General features: G+C 41.0%; 1 protein-coding gene across 1 annotated transcript; it reads left to right on the plus strand.

The window, feature by feature from the left end:
* The first annotated feature begins 16121 nt into the window (after window positions 1-16121).
* Window positions 16122-17066, plus strand: LOC109439289 (olfactory receptor 1G1). The gene has a single exon (XM_019719554.2). The coding sequence runs from the start codon at window positions 16122-16124 to the stop codon at window positions 17064-17066; it is 945 nt and encodes a 314-aa protein (XP_019575113.2).
* Window positions 17067-17358: the final 292 nt, after the last annotated feature.

Raw genomic sequence — 17358 nt, forward strand, 5'->3', positions numbered from 1 at the left:
TTCTGTGGCAGCCTTGAGAAGTCAGATGAAAATCATCAGACAGCAGGTAGTGAGAATTGTCTGAAATATTTGGATTTTTTCCTTAGAATCATTTATGTTGGTACTTTGGTAGCTGATGCCATGAGTTGTGGCTTGTAACAGTTCTGGATAACGTCCTAGAAATTACTCACTTGGGTGCCAGCGGCCACTAAGACCATCCTTGCCATTCCTGCAATTTAAGATTCTCTTATCTGTATTCTGCCAACCTCCAACAGTTGTTTAAGCCTCAATTTTCCTATTTTGAACCACATTTCTCAAAGCATCTGGAGAAGCTTTTGTTTTTCTGACTAAAAATGAGACCCATCTATCTGTCTGTCTGTCTAGCTAGCTAGCTATGGTTTTAGTGGTATTGCTATTTTAAGGTGTAACATGAGATTATTTATTTGGGCTTTTTCTTGTTTCTTGAGCTAGGCCTGTAATGATATAAATTTCCCCCTTAAAACTGCTTTCGCTGCATCCCAAAAATTTTGGTAGGATGTATTTTCATTGTCATTTGTTTCTATGTATCTTTTGATCTCTCCTCTGATTTCTTCTTTGACCCGGTCATTCTTTAAAAGTATGTTGTTTAATCTATATATATTTGTGTTTTTTCCTGCTTTCCTTTGGCAGTTGATATCCAATTTCAAAGCCTTGTGATCAGAGAATATGCTTGGTATGATTTCAATCTTCTTAAATTTGCTGAGGTTAGTTTTATTATCCCAATATATGGTCTATCCTTGAGAATGTTCCATGTACACTAGAAAAAAATGTATAGTCTGATGTTTTAGGATGAAGTGCTCTATAAATGTCGGTTATGTCCATTTCATCTAATGTGTCATTTAAGGCTGCTATTTCATTATTTATTTTCTGTTTGGATGATCTATCCATAGCTGTCAATGATGTATTTAGGTCCCCTAGTATAATTGTGTTTTGGTCAATTTCTCCCTTTAGTTCTGTTAGTAGTTGCTTGGTATATTTCGGTGCTCCCTGACTGGGGGCATAAATATTGTATAGTCCCCTTTACCGTTATGAAATGCCCATCGTTGTCTCTTGTTACCTTTTTCACCCTGAAGTCTGTTTCATCTGATATCAGTATAGCTACACCTGATTTTCTCTGTATACCATTTGCTTGGAGTGTCAATTTCCACTCTTTCATTTTGAGTCTATGCTTGTCCTTGTAGCTGAGATGCGTCTCTTGGAGACAGCATATGGTTGGGTTTAGTTTTTTGATTCAATCTGCTACTCCATGCCTTTTTATTGGTGAGTTCAGTCCATTTACATTTAGGGTGATTATTGACATGTGAGGATTTCCTGTCATTCTATCTTTAGTTTTCTGGTAAGATTGTGTCTCCATTGTTTGTTTGCCTTTTTGTTGTTGTCTATTATTTCTGTGTGGTGGTATTCTATGATGTTTGCCTCTGTTTCTTCTTTTATTATAGTATATATTTCAATTCTGGATTTTTTTTGAGTGCTGACCATTAAGTTTATGTAAAAGAAAGTTTGATATTTAGAGTATTCCATTTTCTTCAGCACGCTTACTTTCTCCATTCCCATATTCCAGTTCAGGCCTTTACTCTCCCAATTTTATGATTTGGTTGCCACAAATTGTCCCTTTTGATGGTGGTTGAATAGCCTTCTTTAGTAATTTTTTATAGTGCAGATCGCATATTAGAAAATTCCATCAGCTTCTGTATTTCTGTATATCTGGAAAGGTCTTTATTCCTCCTTCATATCTAAAGGATATCTTTGCTGGGTATATTATTCTTGGCTCATAATTTCTCTTTCAATAGTTTGAATATTTGGTTCCACTCCCTCCTGGCTTGTAGAGTTTCTGCTAAGGAATCTCATGATAATCTAATGGGTTTTCCTTTATAGGTTACCGTCTTCTTTTCCCAGGCTGCCTTGAGGATTCTTTCTTTGTCGTTGATTTTAGACAGCTTCAATACAATGTGCCTTGGAGAAGGCCTGTTGGGGTTGAGATAATTAGGTGTTCTATTTGCTTCTTGGATTCGAAGATCCAGTTCTTTCCACAAGTTTGGGAAGTTCTCATCAACTATTTGTTTGAATATACTCTCTGTTCTGTTCTCTCTTCTCCTTCTGGTATGCCCATTATTCTTATATTGCTCTTTCTGATGGAGTCAGAAAGTTCTTGTAGAGTTCTTTCATTTCTTTTAAATCTCAAGTCTCTTTCTTCTTCCATCTGTGTAATTTCCAGGTTTCTATCTTCGATGTCACTGATTCTTTCCTCCATCTGGTCAACTCTACTACCTAAGCTGGCTATTTCATTCTTAATTTCTTCTATTGAGTTCTTAATCAACAGAAATTCTATTTGGTTCTTTTTTAAAATTTCAATCTCTTTCATAAAATGCTCATGCTGTTCTTCGATTGTGTTTCTGCGTTCATTTAACTGCCTTTCTGTGTTTTCCTGCAGCTCGTTGAGTTTTTCCAGAACTGCAATCTTGAATTCTCTGTCATTTAAGTCACATATTTCCATATCTTTAATTTCATTTTCTGGAGACTTTTCACTTTTTTTCTGAGTTGTCTTGTTGCCTTGGTTATTCATAGCAATTAATGATTTATTATTTCTCTTCCTAGACATCTACAGGAGTGGGTCTGCAACACGTTGATGTCTTTCCTGATGACAACAGGAAGAGATCTTTCTTTTGCTTTCCAGTACATCTTGGTAGAATGTTTTATTTTCTCAGTGACTGCAGCCCTTTTTTCTCTCTCACACTGTAGTGTTATGTTTTCTCTGCACTATTCCAGCTTCTCACACAATGGGGGGATTCCCTGGAAGGCGGGCTTCTCCTCTGTTAACAGTTCACCTGGGTCATAGGGCACCACGTCCCTGTGGGGATGCGAAGAGCCTTTGAAGTTCCAAATCTCTTCCTGCACCAGATTCAGAGACCGTGTGTTTCAGCAGTTCTGTATACTCCTGCAGGGATCCACCCAGATAGGTGGGACAGGGGCAGGGTGAGTTGTGAGAGGTGACCCAGAGCAATGGCGGTGACCACCACCACAGCGGTCCTGCTTCCACAGCTCCCTCCCCTTTGCTGGAACTAGTTGGGCTGCGAATCTGTGTCTGCGGACCACAGTTCTCAGAACTGCAAACATTCTGTTCTTTTGATCTGACACTGCTACTGTTCCGCTTCTAGCACCGGGCATGTGGGGGCAGGGCGAGCTCTGGGATGGTAGGGAGGGGGCGGCTAGTCTCAGTGCCTAAGGCTTCATTATCTGCTCGGCAGTGAGGGCTTAAACCACTGTTTTCAGCCTTCTTCCCTCAATCTTTGCTCCAAGGTCTCTGCCATGAGCATTGGGTTGAGCTGTGTTATATGCTGTCCCCTCAGCCCTGTGGGCCATAAGTGGAGCCCTAGCAGTTGAAGTTCTTCCCTCTCCCACTGCAGTAGTTCTGGGATGCAGTGAGCTTGGAGCACTGAGCTAGGTCTGCGTCCTGCACCAGCCGGGCTCCATCTCTGCACTTCTCCCTTCCCTCCTCCCCCGCTTGCGCGATTCGCCCACCTTTAGTTGAATTCAGTAGTGAGAATCTTCATCTTGCCTGTCTGCTGTGCAGGGAGTCCTTTGAGGAGTTATAGTTCTCAATTTGTTGTAAATTCCAGGGGAGATTTCTAGAGGCTCACCTCACGCTGCCATTTTGATGACGTCTCCACATAGTTACTATTTTATTTTACCTTGTGTGTGAATGTGGTGCGAAGACTTCAATTAAGACAAACCCTCTTAGCAAATATCAAGTATACAGTACAGTAGTGTTAACTGCAGCCATCATGCTGTACTTCAGATCTCAAGAACCTGTTCATCTGACATAACTGAAACTTTGTACATTCTGTTAAGTGAAATAAGTCAGACTAAAAAGACAAGTACTGCATGATCTCACATACATTTGGAATCCACAATACTTGAATTCATAGTAGCAGAGAAAAGAATGGTGTTTGCCAGGGGCCAAGGGTTGGGGCAAATGGGTGATACTGGGAATTTATTAGTTTTTATGAATTGTTGGAAGATATTACCATAAAAAGTTTGCGGAATTTGAAATTAGAGAAGTATCTCTTTTCCTTTTCTCACCTCCCATTTAGTGCTCGTCTCATAGTTTCTGCCTGTGGTGATGGTGGTGGATCAGGAGAGGAAACTCTATAGAGCCCTTTATTGCTCCAGAAAATTATCCACCGCTGTGAGTTCAGCTGCTCTACTTATAGACTCAAAGCTTCTATGGGGTTTTAGGGACACTGATCACTGTTATAGATTATCATAACCTTCATTCAGCAGTTCATTTTCAGACCAATCGTCTCTGAAGCTTTCTGACTGTTGTGTGAGTTTCAGTCAAGACACAGGTTCAATCCAGATACATAAAGAGAAAGACAAAGAAAGCATCCATAGTGGAGACTTTCATTGCCCCCACTAAATTTTGTGACTTTCTCATTTAATGTTTTCATTATCTGTCTTCCTGAAAATCATTTCTTCTCATCTTAGTGACCCCAGGTAGGATCATGAGCCCGAGTAATCTAACTTCTTTGTCATCCAGTGAAGGACCACACAGTTCTCTTTCTTCAGGCTGTACTTAGTTAAGGATAAACAGAATCACAAATACTTCTGAGACTCAGCACCACGTAGCTGTTAGGAGTATCTGTGAAAGCTAGATCCCAATTGCAAGCTGTATCTGCCAGAGTGTGTGCCAACAGACAATTTACTTAACTTCCCTAAATTTCAATTTCTTCTTCTGTGTAAACTGAAAAACTGTAAGATATCTAATATATTTTTGCTTTGAAATAAATGAAACGCTAAATTTGGCTTAGAATTACAACTGACCAAAAAACCCCACAAATACTGGTTTTCCTTACCTATGCATCCTGGGTGAATTGTGGAGCAGAACTTGCACAGATACACCTGAGTTATGGTGACTATGGGAGACTGGCATGTAGATAATAACCCCATTCAAAGAAAAGCAGCTGTCCTAGGTACAGCAACACATCTTCACTGGCTTAAACTAGAACCAGACGACCGTGGAGCAATGGATGAGTTCGTTCGTAGGTGGGCAGAATATAAGACAGATGAGAGGAGTATCTTATTCCTACTTGTTTAATGTTCATTCAGAATAGCCCCTGACCTACAGCTCATGAGGCTGCCTTTGAGAATCCCTGCTTTCATTATGGAAGGGCAAGGATTGCCCCCACTCCCACCCTGCTCGATGAACCTTCAGGCCTGGAGTCACTTTGTTTGCAGGCTCAGTCTCAACCTGGAGCCAGAACAAAACCGAACAGGGCAGGACCCTTTCTTGCTGGTCTAGACAAAGCCTGCCTTGGTTGGCCTACACACCCATGAGTACCTGGCTCAGTTTCTCTGCACTGCAGTTCTGTTGTGTGGATCCCTGAGCACCTGCCTGGCCCTGTCTGGTCCATCCTCGAAAAAGGCAGCGCTGTCATTCATATTTTTAGCCATGGGTTGGTGACATTGCTCTGAGTGGAGTTTTCTCAAGAAATGTCAAGCCCACCTGTTTGTTGGGAAGTGTTTTATCAGCACCTAACCTGCTAGAATGGCTTTCCCTGGTTGTAGACAGCCCAAAGCAAACTGGTAGATGCCATGTTGATTTGCATACATACATAGAACTTCTGGAAATCGCTTTGGAAGTATGTACTTTACTTGGGGTATTTCCCCTCAGCCATGCAGGGCTGGCTCATGACCTTCCCCAAAGAAGCATCTCTCTGGGTCAGGACAAAGTTTGCTACATATATTTTTTAAATAACATGAAACAGTTCACTAATATTTCTGGAAATTAGTCAGCATTGACCCTTTAATTGACCAGTTTGTATCCTTCTCAGAAATTAAAGATAACATTAATTCTTTCTAAGTATAACAACTAACAGACTTTTCTCAGGGGAGAAGAATCATAATATTGCAGAATCAGGAGCTGCAGCATTTACATTTTAGCTTTGGAATATATATATATTCTAATTAGTTAAAATGTATATATACTTATATATTATACCTATATAATATATATACATATATAATACATATGTATAATATATAATATATATATAAGCAAATTATATTATATTTCATATTTGAACTCTGATAAGTACATTTTAAGAGTAAAAAATTTAAAAAGTAGAAAAAGATTAAAAAAATGATCTTATTTTGTCACCAATGGAACGTGGATAAGAGGACATACTAAAGAATTAGAATCACTTAGCTTTTGAAGGTAAAAGAAAAAACCCTGCAAGTGTTGTATTGATTATTATCTTTGAATCCAAGAGGGTTTTCTGAGGAAGAAGCTCTAAATGAAATCAGGAACTCAAGTGTACATAAATTTTGATTTTGTCATTAAGGATAAAAAAGTTGGAATTATCCCACAAAAGCAGTGAGACTTCCCTTATATTATAGATTCTGTTCTTGAATAGCCACTTAACAAGTTACGTAATCTCTGTCAGACTTCAGTGTGCCTAGCCTTGGTCAGACAGAGCTGGATAAAGACTGGACATCCATGTTACAGAAGGGAACATTCTAGGAGTTTAGAGACAGGTGAACTGAAAAGTATGTACGAGTAGTAAAAAGTGCTTCAATATACGACTCCTAATAGTCACCAGGCTTCTGCATGATTGCTGTGCATTAGGCACTATATGAGGAGCTTTACCTGTATCATCTCTTTTAATCCTCATAATAATCCTATGAAGCATATGCCTTTGTTATCTGTATTTCTCAGTTGAGGAAACTGAGGCTTATAGACAATGACATAATTATAATAAATGGTAGTAGCACAATGGAGGATTTATTGAGTTAACGCTGCCTGGATGTCAGCAAGAGCTTTACAGGGGAGGTGGTTCTTCAGCTGGGTGTTGGAGAGTGCTCAGGATTACAACATGTAATGGGAGAAATGGCAGTCTAGGCAGAGGGAACGCAAGACAGGAGACCAGTGCACTGAAATAGCAGGAAAATATAAAAATTCTGCTGTTGCTAAAGCACATGTGCATATGAGTCAAGAGAGCATCAAGAGATGAGTCTAGACAGACAGACAAAGATTATATGGTGAAGAAGCTATGGTGCCCTCTTAGGGAATTTAGACATTGCCTTGCAAATGATGGGTTGCCATTGGCTGGGGGAGGGTTAAAGTCTAGAGATTAAACCTGGGAAAGATTATGTCTGCGTTTTAGAAAGAGTACTCAGGTAACCAATGTGCAAGATGGTTGGCAGTGGACTTGAGAGCGTGGGGACAGGGAGCTCAATTAGAAGGTCATTTTACATCCAGGTAACAGATGACGCATGCTTGAATGAAAACAATGGCACAGGGATAAAGGAGAAAGTATCTTTGAAGGAGAAGACCAGACAGGTCTTGAAAATCGATGGGAAGTAGATGGCAGAATAAAGGATTGTTCCTGATTTCTGGCTCTGTGAGCTGATATTTAAGAGCACAGTGGCAGGCTAGGCACTTTGAATAATTTCGACAAGATTTAACAGCCTTAAGGAAGTGAGGAAACAAGCTTCTGACCACCTGCTTTTTAAAAAGGGGTTTCACGTAGGAGGAAGGTGAATACCCTACACAGGAAAAGGGCACCAGGTAGCCCTTCATCACCCCCATTACACACACACACACACACACACACACACACACACACACACACACACACTGATCCCATTGAAAAGCACACCATACTCACATTATACCACCAAACTGCGAAGGTTTATAAATGATTTGGACTTCAGTGTGAATTATTTTAACATTGACATCACATTAACCTTAAAGGAACAAAGGTTTGAATTTAGGGATTGAGGGGTGAGTGTAACTGGACGTATCATGGGAGGAATAGATTTGGAACTCTGAATACAGTGGTACCTGTTTTGGCCAGGTGGGATGGAAGAATGTTAGACTACTGAATGGTGATAGGCGACAGTGTCCCTTGGTGGATCTTTGTACACTCGGTGCTGCCCTCATTCCTAAGTGCACAGGTGAAAACAAAATGGACACCCAGTCTCATCTCCTAGTTTGCTTGGGGCCTATGGAAAAGGACTTAAATCCACTCCCAAACGGGGTTCAGACATGTATTGTACTGTCAATGGATTAAGATTCCCTGAGGGTCGCAATGGAGAAAGAAACTGCAAGGCCATCTCGAGAAACCACCATCTCGAGAAACAGGAAGGAAGGGCTGGTTGGGCCCATTTGAGCAGCAGGTTCAGGATATCAGAGGGGACATCGGCTGCAGGGAGAGTGTGAGGCCGTGTCCAGTAATCTAACATCTCAGCCTCCCTCACATTTGCAAACTGTGTCATTAGGGCCTTTAGATCTCTGCCAGGGGACCCTCTCCTGACAGCTGATCATGAGAAATAAAAGATATTTTCTTGCCAGTTGAAAGGATGGAAGCAAGTTGCAGGTCAGTGGCTCAGAGGAGATGGCCAGTGGCCCATAGTCTGTAGAACAATAGATGTCAATGCAATGAAAGGAGCGTTATAGACCTAGGAGGTGACAGCAGAAGGACTCCAGGGCTGCAATGAGCTCCAGTTCTGTTACATGAGAAAGCCCTCCTCACCTCATCCGAGAACTCCTGGAGAGACTACCTGGAAAGGAGATCTAGAAAGAAGAATGGAAGTGCTGCTCCAGGCCATCCAACAAGTGGAATCCTCTGGTATCCATTTAGAGGTGGCACGTGCTCTAAGTGGCTCACACTGCACTCTGCAACTGCTCACACCCGGGGCAGCTGATTCCATGAAAGATGCTCAGTAATTATTTGTTGAACTAACACAGGAATCGTGAAACATTTGAAGATAGGCTGGGCCTGAGAAACAAACTGCAATGGGGAGGGGGGCTTAGGCAGCCAGCAGACACTTGGTCATACCAGAGGAATGCAAGGAATTAAAATTATATTGTCCTTATTTTTAAAGAATAATATATTTAACATTTCTATGATTCCTGGTGGCAGAAGAACACTTATATGCCTATAAACATAATTTTGTCTATCTCTGCAGCTAATTGAAGCTGTTAGTGCCCCTTTTAGATCTGAAGGGCAAACCTGACGGCAAATAAGGAAAGAGGGCTGCAGCGTTCACATTGCCAGTTACAAAAAGGATGCTGGCTTTGAACATCTCTGACCAGGAGGAGGAAGAAGCCATGCAGGTGCTCTAACATCCTTCCTGGTAAAATCCTGGCAAACCATGGGAAGGGCGGCAACCAGCACAGAAATCTAAACACTGAATTTCAACCTTCTGATGGGGAACTCTACCTACTCTGCATCTCCCAGAATGTAACCTCCATCCTTTTTTTCTTTTGTCTTAATCTCCATTTAGTGCTACAAACAAGACAGATGTCCTCTCCCAATTTTATTTTATAATTGCAAATTAATAATCTAGAATGAAGGTGTCATGGAAGCAGAGACTTCGTCGTGTTCAGTGCTATATCCTTAGCACTTATCACAGCTCCCAGCACATAGTAGGTGTCTGATATATATTTGTTGAATGAATGAATCTCAGAGAGAAGATATTTTGACTTTTTCAGTCGGGGGAACTTTCTGGCAATCGTCTGCATTCTTCCATTTGTATAAGCATCACTCCAGTTTCTGCCTTGATCTTCCCACGTGTTCTCCCTCTGTGTGCATCTGTGTCCGCATTGCCCTTTTATATCAGGAGATGGGATTAGGTGCCCCACATATGAAATGTAACTTGAAATGGGTCAAATGGGTAAGATGCACAATGATAAAACTATTAGAAGAAGACATTAGACAAAATCTTGGTAAACATGTGGCTGGCAAAAATTTCTAAACTAGGGCAAAAAAGTTATGACTATACAAGAAAAATTTATAATTTGGGCTTCAGAAAACAACATGTATCTGTTCTTCAAAAGACACTCGAAATAAAAAGGCAAGCCTCAGACTGGCAGAAAACATTTGCAAAACATATTTCTAATTAAGACTTGAATCCAAAATATATATAGAAGACAAGCAACTTACTAAAAAAAAAAAAAAAGTATGTGCAAAAGATTTGAAAAGATATTTCACCAAAGAAGATATATAGCAAATCATCATGAGTAAAGACACTCACCATCATTAGTCATTAGACAAATAGAAATGAAAGCCACAATGAGATACCCCAACAAACCTACTAGAATGGCTAACATTCAAATGACAGGTAATTTCTACTGGTAGTGAGTATATAAGAATGCTCATAAATTGCTGGTAGTAAAATATAATGTACAGCCATTTTGGAAAACAGTTTCTCATAAAGTTAAACATACACTTGACCCAGCAATTCTACTCAAGAGAAATAAAACTTCTCCACACAAATTTTTTTATGCATAGTTATACACATTCACATATATATGTGACAAAGATGATACAGCAATGCAATGAGGAGAGGCTGTCTTTTCAACAAGTGGTGGTAGGGTAACTGAATATATATAGAGAAAAAAGATGAATTATAACTCACACCATAAGCAAGAATTACTTCCAGAAGGATTATAGGTCTAAATACAAAAGGTGAAAAACAAAAGATTTGTGGAAATAACATAGAATATCTTTATATTAGGTTGGCTCAAAAGTAATTGTGGTTTTTGCAATTATTTTTAACCTTTTAAACAGCAATTACTTTTGCACCAACCTAATAGATTTGGCCAGATTCAAACAAAACACAAAAAGTACTAATTAATTATTGTGGAAAAAATAGAGAAATTGGACTACGTTAAATTTATGTTCATCAAAATATATCATTTATATCATTTAGATAGTGAAAAGGCAACTCACAGAGTAAAAGATGGATAAATAAATACCATCTATTTATTTATCCATCCATCCATCCATCCATCCATCCATCCATCCATCCATCCATCTTCAACAAAAAAATAAAATCCAGAATATATAAAAGATTCTTCACATCAATTTTGAAACGGGAGAAAATTCAATACAAAAATAAACAAAAGATTCAAATAGCTATTTCACACAAGAAGCCATTCAAATGACCAATAAACCCACTTAATGCTGTTCAGATTCATTAATATCAAAGAAATAAAAAGTAAAACCACCATGAGATACTATTACACACCTACATACATGGCTAAAATTTAAGACTACCAATCTAAGGCTTACTGAAGATGTGGAACAACTGAAACCATCTTATACCACAAAGGGGACTATAGTGTTTCCCCTTATCTGTGGGGGATACAGTCCCAGACCCCCCTGTAGATGCCTGAAACCTCAGATGTACAGAACCCTACATGTACTATGTTTTTTCTTATGCACACATACCTATGATAAAGTTTAATTTATTAATTAGGCACAATAAGAGATTAACAACAATAATATAATAAAACAGAACAATTATAACAATATACTGTAATAAATGCTGTGTGAATGTGGTCTCTCTCAAAATATCTTATTGTACTCACCCTTCTTCTTCTTGTGATGATGTCAGATGATAAAATGCCAAAGCTATACCTGAATCTCTGTAATCATCCCTTACTTGCAGTAAGTGGCTTGGTGACACTCCTTTCAGGGGACCCCTTGTGAAGTCTTTGTGTAGGCTCAGTGCTTTCTGACACAACATGTTGTCATCAATCAGAACACGTTTTCTCTGCTCATGTTTTCCACCCACAAAGTTAATGCCTTTTCCATCTGAACCAAGCACTTATCACTCAGTGTGACCATTACTTTTGCAGTTTGAGGTGCGACTGCAAAACTAGCACCAATTTCTTTTACCTTCTTCACAATTTCATGGATAGACATTTTTTTCATACCATAGATCTTAGCAACCTCAGCATATGATTTTTTTTCTTTTCTTACTAAGTCTAAAACTTTCCCCTTTTTACTTAAAGGAAGCACCTTATGTTTTCTCTGTGGCATATCTGAATTGCCAGCATCACTCCTCTTGTGCTTTGGGGCCATTATTAAGTAAAATAAGGGTGATGTGAACACAAGCACTGCAATACTGAGATAGTCAATTTGATAACTGAGAAAGCTGCTAAGTGACTACCAAGTGGGGAACATATGCAGCATGGATACACTGGACAAAGGAATGATTCACGTCCGGCAGGGTGGAACAGAATGGCGAAAGTTCATCACGCTACTGACAACGGCATGCCATTTAAAACTTAGGAATTATTTCTAGAATTTTCCATTTAATATTTTCGGACTGTGGTTGATCTCCGGTAACTGAAACCATGGAAAGCAAAACTGTGAAAAGGGGGTAGTACTGTATATTTTGGTGTAAGCCCTCTGGAAGGCCATTGGATAGTATCTGTTGGTGTATTACTCATGTTGGTGTATGACTCAATTTCCATTCCTAGGTACGTACTCCAAAGAATTGCACATATATTTCTGTCACATTCTGTAAATGTTCTGTAAAAGATATTTATAAGAGTATCCACAGCAGTCCTATTCATAACACTCCCAAATTAGAAAAACCCTAAACGACCATCTATGTTATAGTGGATTAAAAATTGTGGTATGTTTACATAATGGAACAGAATGAAAATAAATAAACCAAAACCCACTAAATATTGATGAATCTTACAAACAAAATGGTGAGCAAAGTAAGTCAGACAAAAGTGATAAACTGATCTACATCACATTTAAGAATTTCTGTTCTACAAAAGACACCTTAGTTGCACTTGATGAGGATAATAACACACAGAAGGGTTAGAATATTGGCCAAAATATCTTGGGCTAAGACAATGTTAAGTTCAGATGAAGAAAGAGATGCCTTATTTCTGCTGTCTGCATTTGGATCTGTGACCCAAGTTCTTTCTTCTGGGTCACAGGTGGACGTGAATAGGGCAACAGTAGAAGCTCAGAGCAGTGCCTCCTGAGGTGACAGCAAGGGGAACCCTCTGAGAGTCTGCAACTAGAACAGGAATCCCACTTGAAAATAGAAGTGCCCCTCCTCTCTTTAGGGATTTGGAGACCATTAGTCTCTGTTCCCACTAATGAGAACACTGGGGCCTCCGAACCTGGTAAATATTCCCAGCAGGAGCCCACTCAGGCCCTCTCAGCTCCATTTATCGCGGCTCCAGAAATCTACTCCACAGTTGCCTACAACACTGGGTTTCATTTCCATTACATAAAGGGAAGAGGCAGAATCTCCAGATGGGGCTGTGATGTGAATTTGCCATTGTCCAGAGAGAAAGTGTCAAGGCTACAGAATCTCACTGCTCAATAACATCTGAGATTGGCTGAGATCAGTTGGGTAAGTACTGAATCAGATAAACCAGAGCTGAAGTCTGGGCTTTACTACTCACCAGTGTCTTCATTGGGACAATTTACTTCATCTCTTCATACCTCGGTTTCTTATCTGAAAAAGAGAGAGTTGATCTCATCAGATAGTGAAAACACAATAAAGTAGAACACTTTTAGCACAGTGCCTGGCAGGATGTTAGCAGTCAATACTTGTTAACTCTTCTTGCTGCTGTTGCTGTGATTATTGTGATGCTTTGTAATTTACCCACAGCTGACAGCTGACAGAGGTAAGACTGACACCCAGGTCTGTCTGACCCCAGAGTCTGCACTCTTGAGCCCTAAGTCATTCTGCTTCTTGTTACGGGCGGTGGCTGGGGGGGTGGGGGTGGGGGGGGGAGTGGCGGGAGAAAGACTGAAGAGAATGAGATTACGCTGGGAAATCAGGAGGCAGCGACTCTGTGTTTCGGGAACGACACACCTCTTGACTGCTATTTTTCCAACTGTGTTCCAATGTTCTCTATGCAGATATATCTTAGTTTCTGTTCCGCTCAGCAAGGGTTTACACAAGTGGCAGTGGGTAGAATGCTGCTCTTTTCCCAACTCTACGTGAACTTGTATTTCTACATGAACTTTTTTCTTAGGGTCCAAAATGAACTGGCTACATTCTCTTTATCACCAACTCCAAGTTTGGAAAAGACAACCTGACTGACTCAGTTTGAATCAGCTGATTCCATGGTTCAGTCACCTGTGGTCAGAGAGCCCGGGTCATGTTTCATGCAATTTATCATCTTGCTGTCTATTCTCTAGTCACACTGGTCTTCCCACAGGGGCCAGACCCTTTTTACTACCTTGGGACTTGCACATGCTCTGGAAAGTTTACATCCTTAGTCTTCTGTCTTCTATCCTGATACAGCTAATTACTATTAATAATTCAGGTCCTGAATTATATTTAACTTTCTCAAAGACTTTTTCTCTAATCTAAATTAGGCCCACCGATTCTTTCTCAGTGATACCACCGTGTCTGTCCTTTTCAATGCTAATCAGTTTCCGACTATATGTTTACTTGCTTAATTGATTATCGTCAGCTTCTCCAATAAGCTTGTAAGCACAGGGGCTGTGCCTGTTTTGATGAGCCTTAAATATCCAGTCCCCACAGGCATTCCTGGTATAAGGTAGGCAGTCAATAAATATATGAATAGATGAAAAACTACAAACGTGGCTCCCTCGACGCACCGTGGAGGCACCTAAAGGATGGATCAACTCCATATAGTTACATTCCCAAAGTAGTTGACAAATGTCCAGAGCACCCACGAGAAAATAAATGTCTGCCTGCCTTATGAGGTAGAATTGCATAATGGACTAACTTCCAGGTTTGGTAGAAGAGAGATCTGAGTTTGAATAGTGACTTGTCCTCTTCTTAGCTGTGCTAGTCAGTTCACCTCTCAGAGCTCTGTTTCCTGATCTGAAAATGAAAGGTAAATATACTTGGCATAGAGGTTGTATGGAATAAATGCCAGACATCATTGGCACATAGTAAACACATCATAAATGATTTTATATCTACAATCCTGCACATATCCCCTGAAGCCTTTGACTTTTGCATTCTCTCCCCTTCTAGGAATAATAGTTTCCATACCTCCTGCCCTTCTCCTCTTAGTCTTCTCACGTTTCCGGGACATTCCAGGAATTCTGCCATTTGAGAAATATTCTAGGGATCATTTCTCTGATTCTCTCAACTATGTCATTTTTAAATAGCTCCAGTTGATAAAGGAAATCACCTTACTTCTTTCCTGTTTACTTCAGAGAATTTTAACTATTTCTACCTCTAGGCTGCAGCTGGAGGAGTGAAAATCCTTCTACTCTCGAGCCCATTCCACCATTTATGGTTCCGTGGGCAAGTCACTAAACTCCCTAAAACAGCCCAGATCCATCCACTTTACTCTGTCACCCTGCCCTGAATCCCGTATGTGTTTTCTTACTCCCCGCTGGCACTCGTATCCCTATAATCCTTCTCTCCACAGTAGCAGAATGATCTTCCCAGGCCATAGATCAGGTAATGACCGTCTGCTGCTTAAATGCCCACCATGCCCACAGGTCTCTGTGCTGAGAATGTGCACCAGGGTGAGGTGCCCGCCTCCTACCCGCCTCCCCAGCCTCCTCTCCTACCACTCGCCTTCGCTGACCATACTTGAGCCACACCTGCCTCCTTCCTGCTTCTCCAAGTGCATGGGCTCATCCCATGTTTGCACTCGCTGTCCCCTGCATGTGAAACACTCTCCCACCCAATTCTTTACTTGGCTGGCTCCTTCGTATCCATCCCTCCATAGTGAGTTCTTTGCTGACCACACATTTAAAGTAATCTGCTTGTCAGTCATCGCTATATTTCAGCATTTTTTAAAAAGTGTGTGTGCTTATTACATGACTCCTCTGGTGAGACTATCATCTACATGAGGGCAGAAACCTTGCCGTTATTTATTACCATTGTTTCTCTGGCACTTAGAGCAGGGACTTGCACATAGTAAGTACTCACTGAACGTGACATATAGTAAGTACTCATTGAAGGTGACACATAGTGACTATTCATTGAATGTGGCACATAGTAGGTACTCATTGAATGTGGAGACAATAAATGAATTAGTTCTGGGTGCTTCATCAGAGGCAGATTAGTAAAGAGGTTAAGATCACAGACTCTAAAGTCAGAATTGCCAGATTTAAACTTCACCTCTGTCTCTTTCTAAGAGACTCAGTTCCTTCATTAATAAAATGGGCATAATAATAACTATCTCATAGAGCTCTTTCAGGCTTCCATGAGATAATGCACAGCTATTCATATTCGATTCCATCTTTATGTTATGCCTTTGTTTCCATCGAGACAATATTAGGGCAGGAAAAGTTTCTGAAGTGTCATCCTCTGTTTTATTCCTTAGTTACACCAGCGGCATGAAACCAGGAAACCACACGTTCAGTGTCTCTGAATTCCTCCTCCTGGGCCTGTCTGAGCAGCATGAACAGCAACCTCTCCTCTTTGGCCTCTTTCTGAGCATGTACTTGGTCACCGTGATGGGGAACGTTGTCATCGTCCTGGCCATTGGCTCTGATCCACACCTCCACACTCCCATGTACTTCTTCCTGGCCAACTTCTCCCTCACTGACCTGTGTTTATCATCTACCACAGTTCCCAGGATGCTGGTGAACATCCAGATCCACAGGAAAACCATCACCTATGCGGGATGCCTCTCTCAGATTCACTTCTTCCTGTGGTTCATTGGTCTGGATGTCTTCCTGCTGGCGGTGATGGCATATGACCGGCTTGTGGCTATCTGCTACCCCCTTCACTACACCTTGGTCATGAGCCCCAGATGCTGCTTCCTGCTGGTGGGCATGGCCCTCCTCCTCGCTCAGTCATACTCTCTAACCCACACCGTTCTCCTGGCTCAACTGTCCTTCTGCTCTGACAACATCATCCCCCACTTCTTTTGTGAACTTCTCCCCCTGTTGAAGCTCTCTTGTTCTAGTACTTACGCCAACCAATGTGTGCTGACATACTGGGGAGGGGCATTAACCATCTTGATCCCCTCGCTGATCATTATTTCTTATGTCCGCATTGTGGCTGCCATTGTGAAGGTCCCATCGGCAAGTGGCAAGTGGAAGGCCTTCTCCACCTGCGGCTCCCACCTCTCAGCAGTTTGTTTATTCTTCGTGTCTGCTATTGGGGTCTACTTCGTTCCCTTCACTGCTGATTCTGCCAGCAAGAACAGGATGGCCGCGGTGATGTATGCTGTGGTCACACCCATGCTGAACCCATTCATCTATAGCCTAAGGAACAGAGACATGAAGCGAGCCTTGGGGAGACTCCTGAGTGGAAGGGCATGGCAATCTCCATGAGGCCAAAGGCATCATTTTGGGAATTCAGGGGAAATCAACTGACAGTTACCTTGGTATCTACGTCCAAATCCTGCATCTGCCACCTGTTAGCTTTCCAATCTAGGGCACATTAAATAACCTCACTGAGCCACAATTTCCTCACTTACAAAAGTGGGTAATAAAATATTCTCAATCACGCCGTGTTTCTGGGAGGGTTAGAAGAAAAAATATCTGTCTATGTAAATTTACTCGTTCCAGGTTCTATGCTTAGATCTTCGTTATCTTCAGCAACATTGAACATCTTCTTTTGAGG

Source organism: Rhinolophus sinicus, linkage group LG04 (assembly GCF_036562045.2).
Source record: "Rhinolophus sinicus isolate RSC01 linkage group LG04, ASM3656204v1, whole genome shotgun sequence".
Taxonomy (NCBI): domain Eukaryota; kingdom Metazoa; phylum Chordata; class Mammalia; order Chiroptera; family Rhinolophidae; genus Rhinolophus; species Rhinolophus sinicus.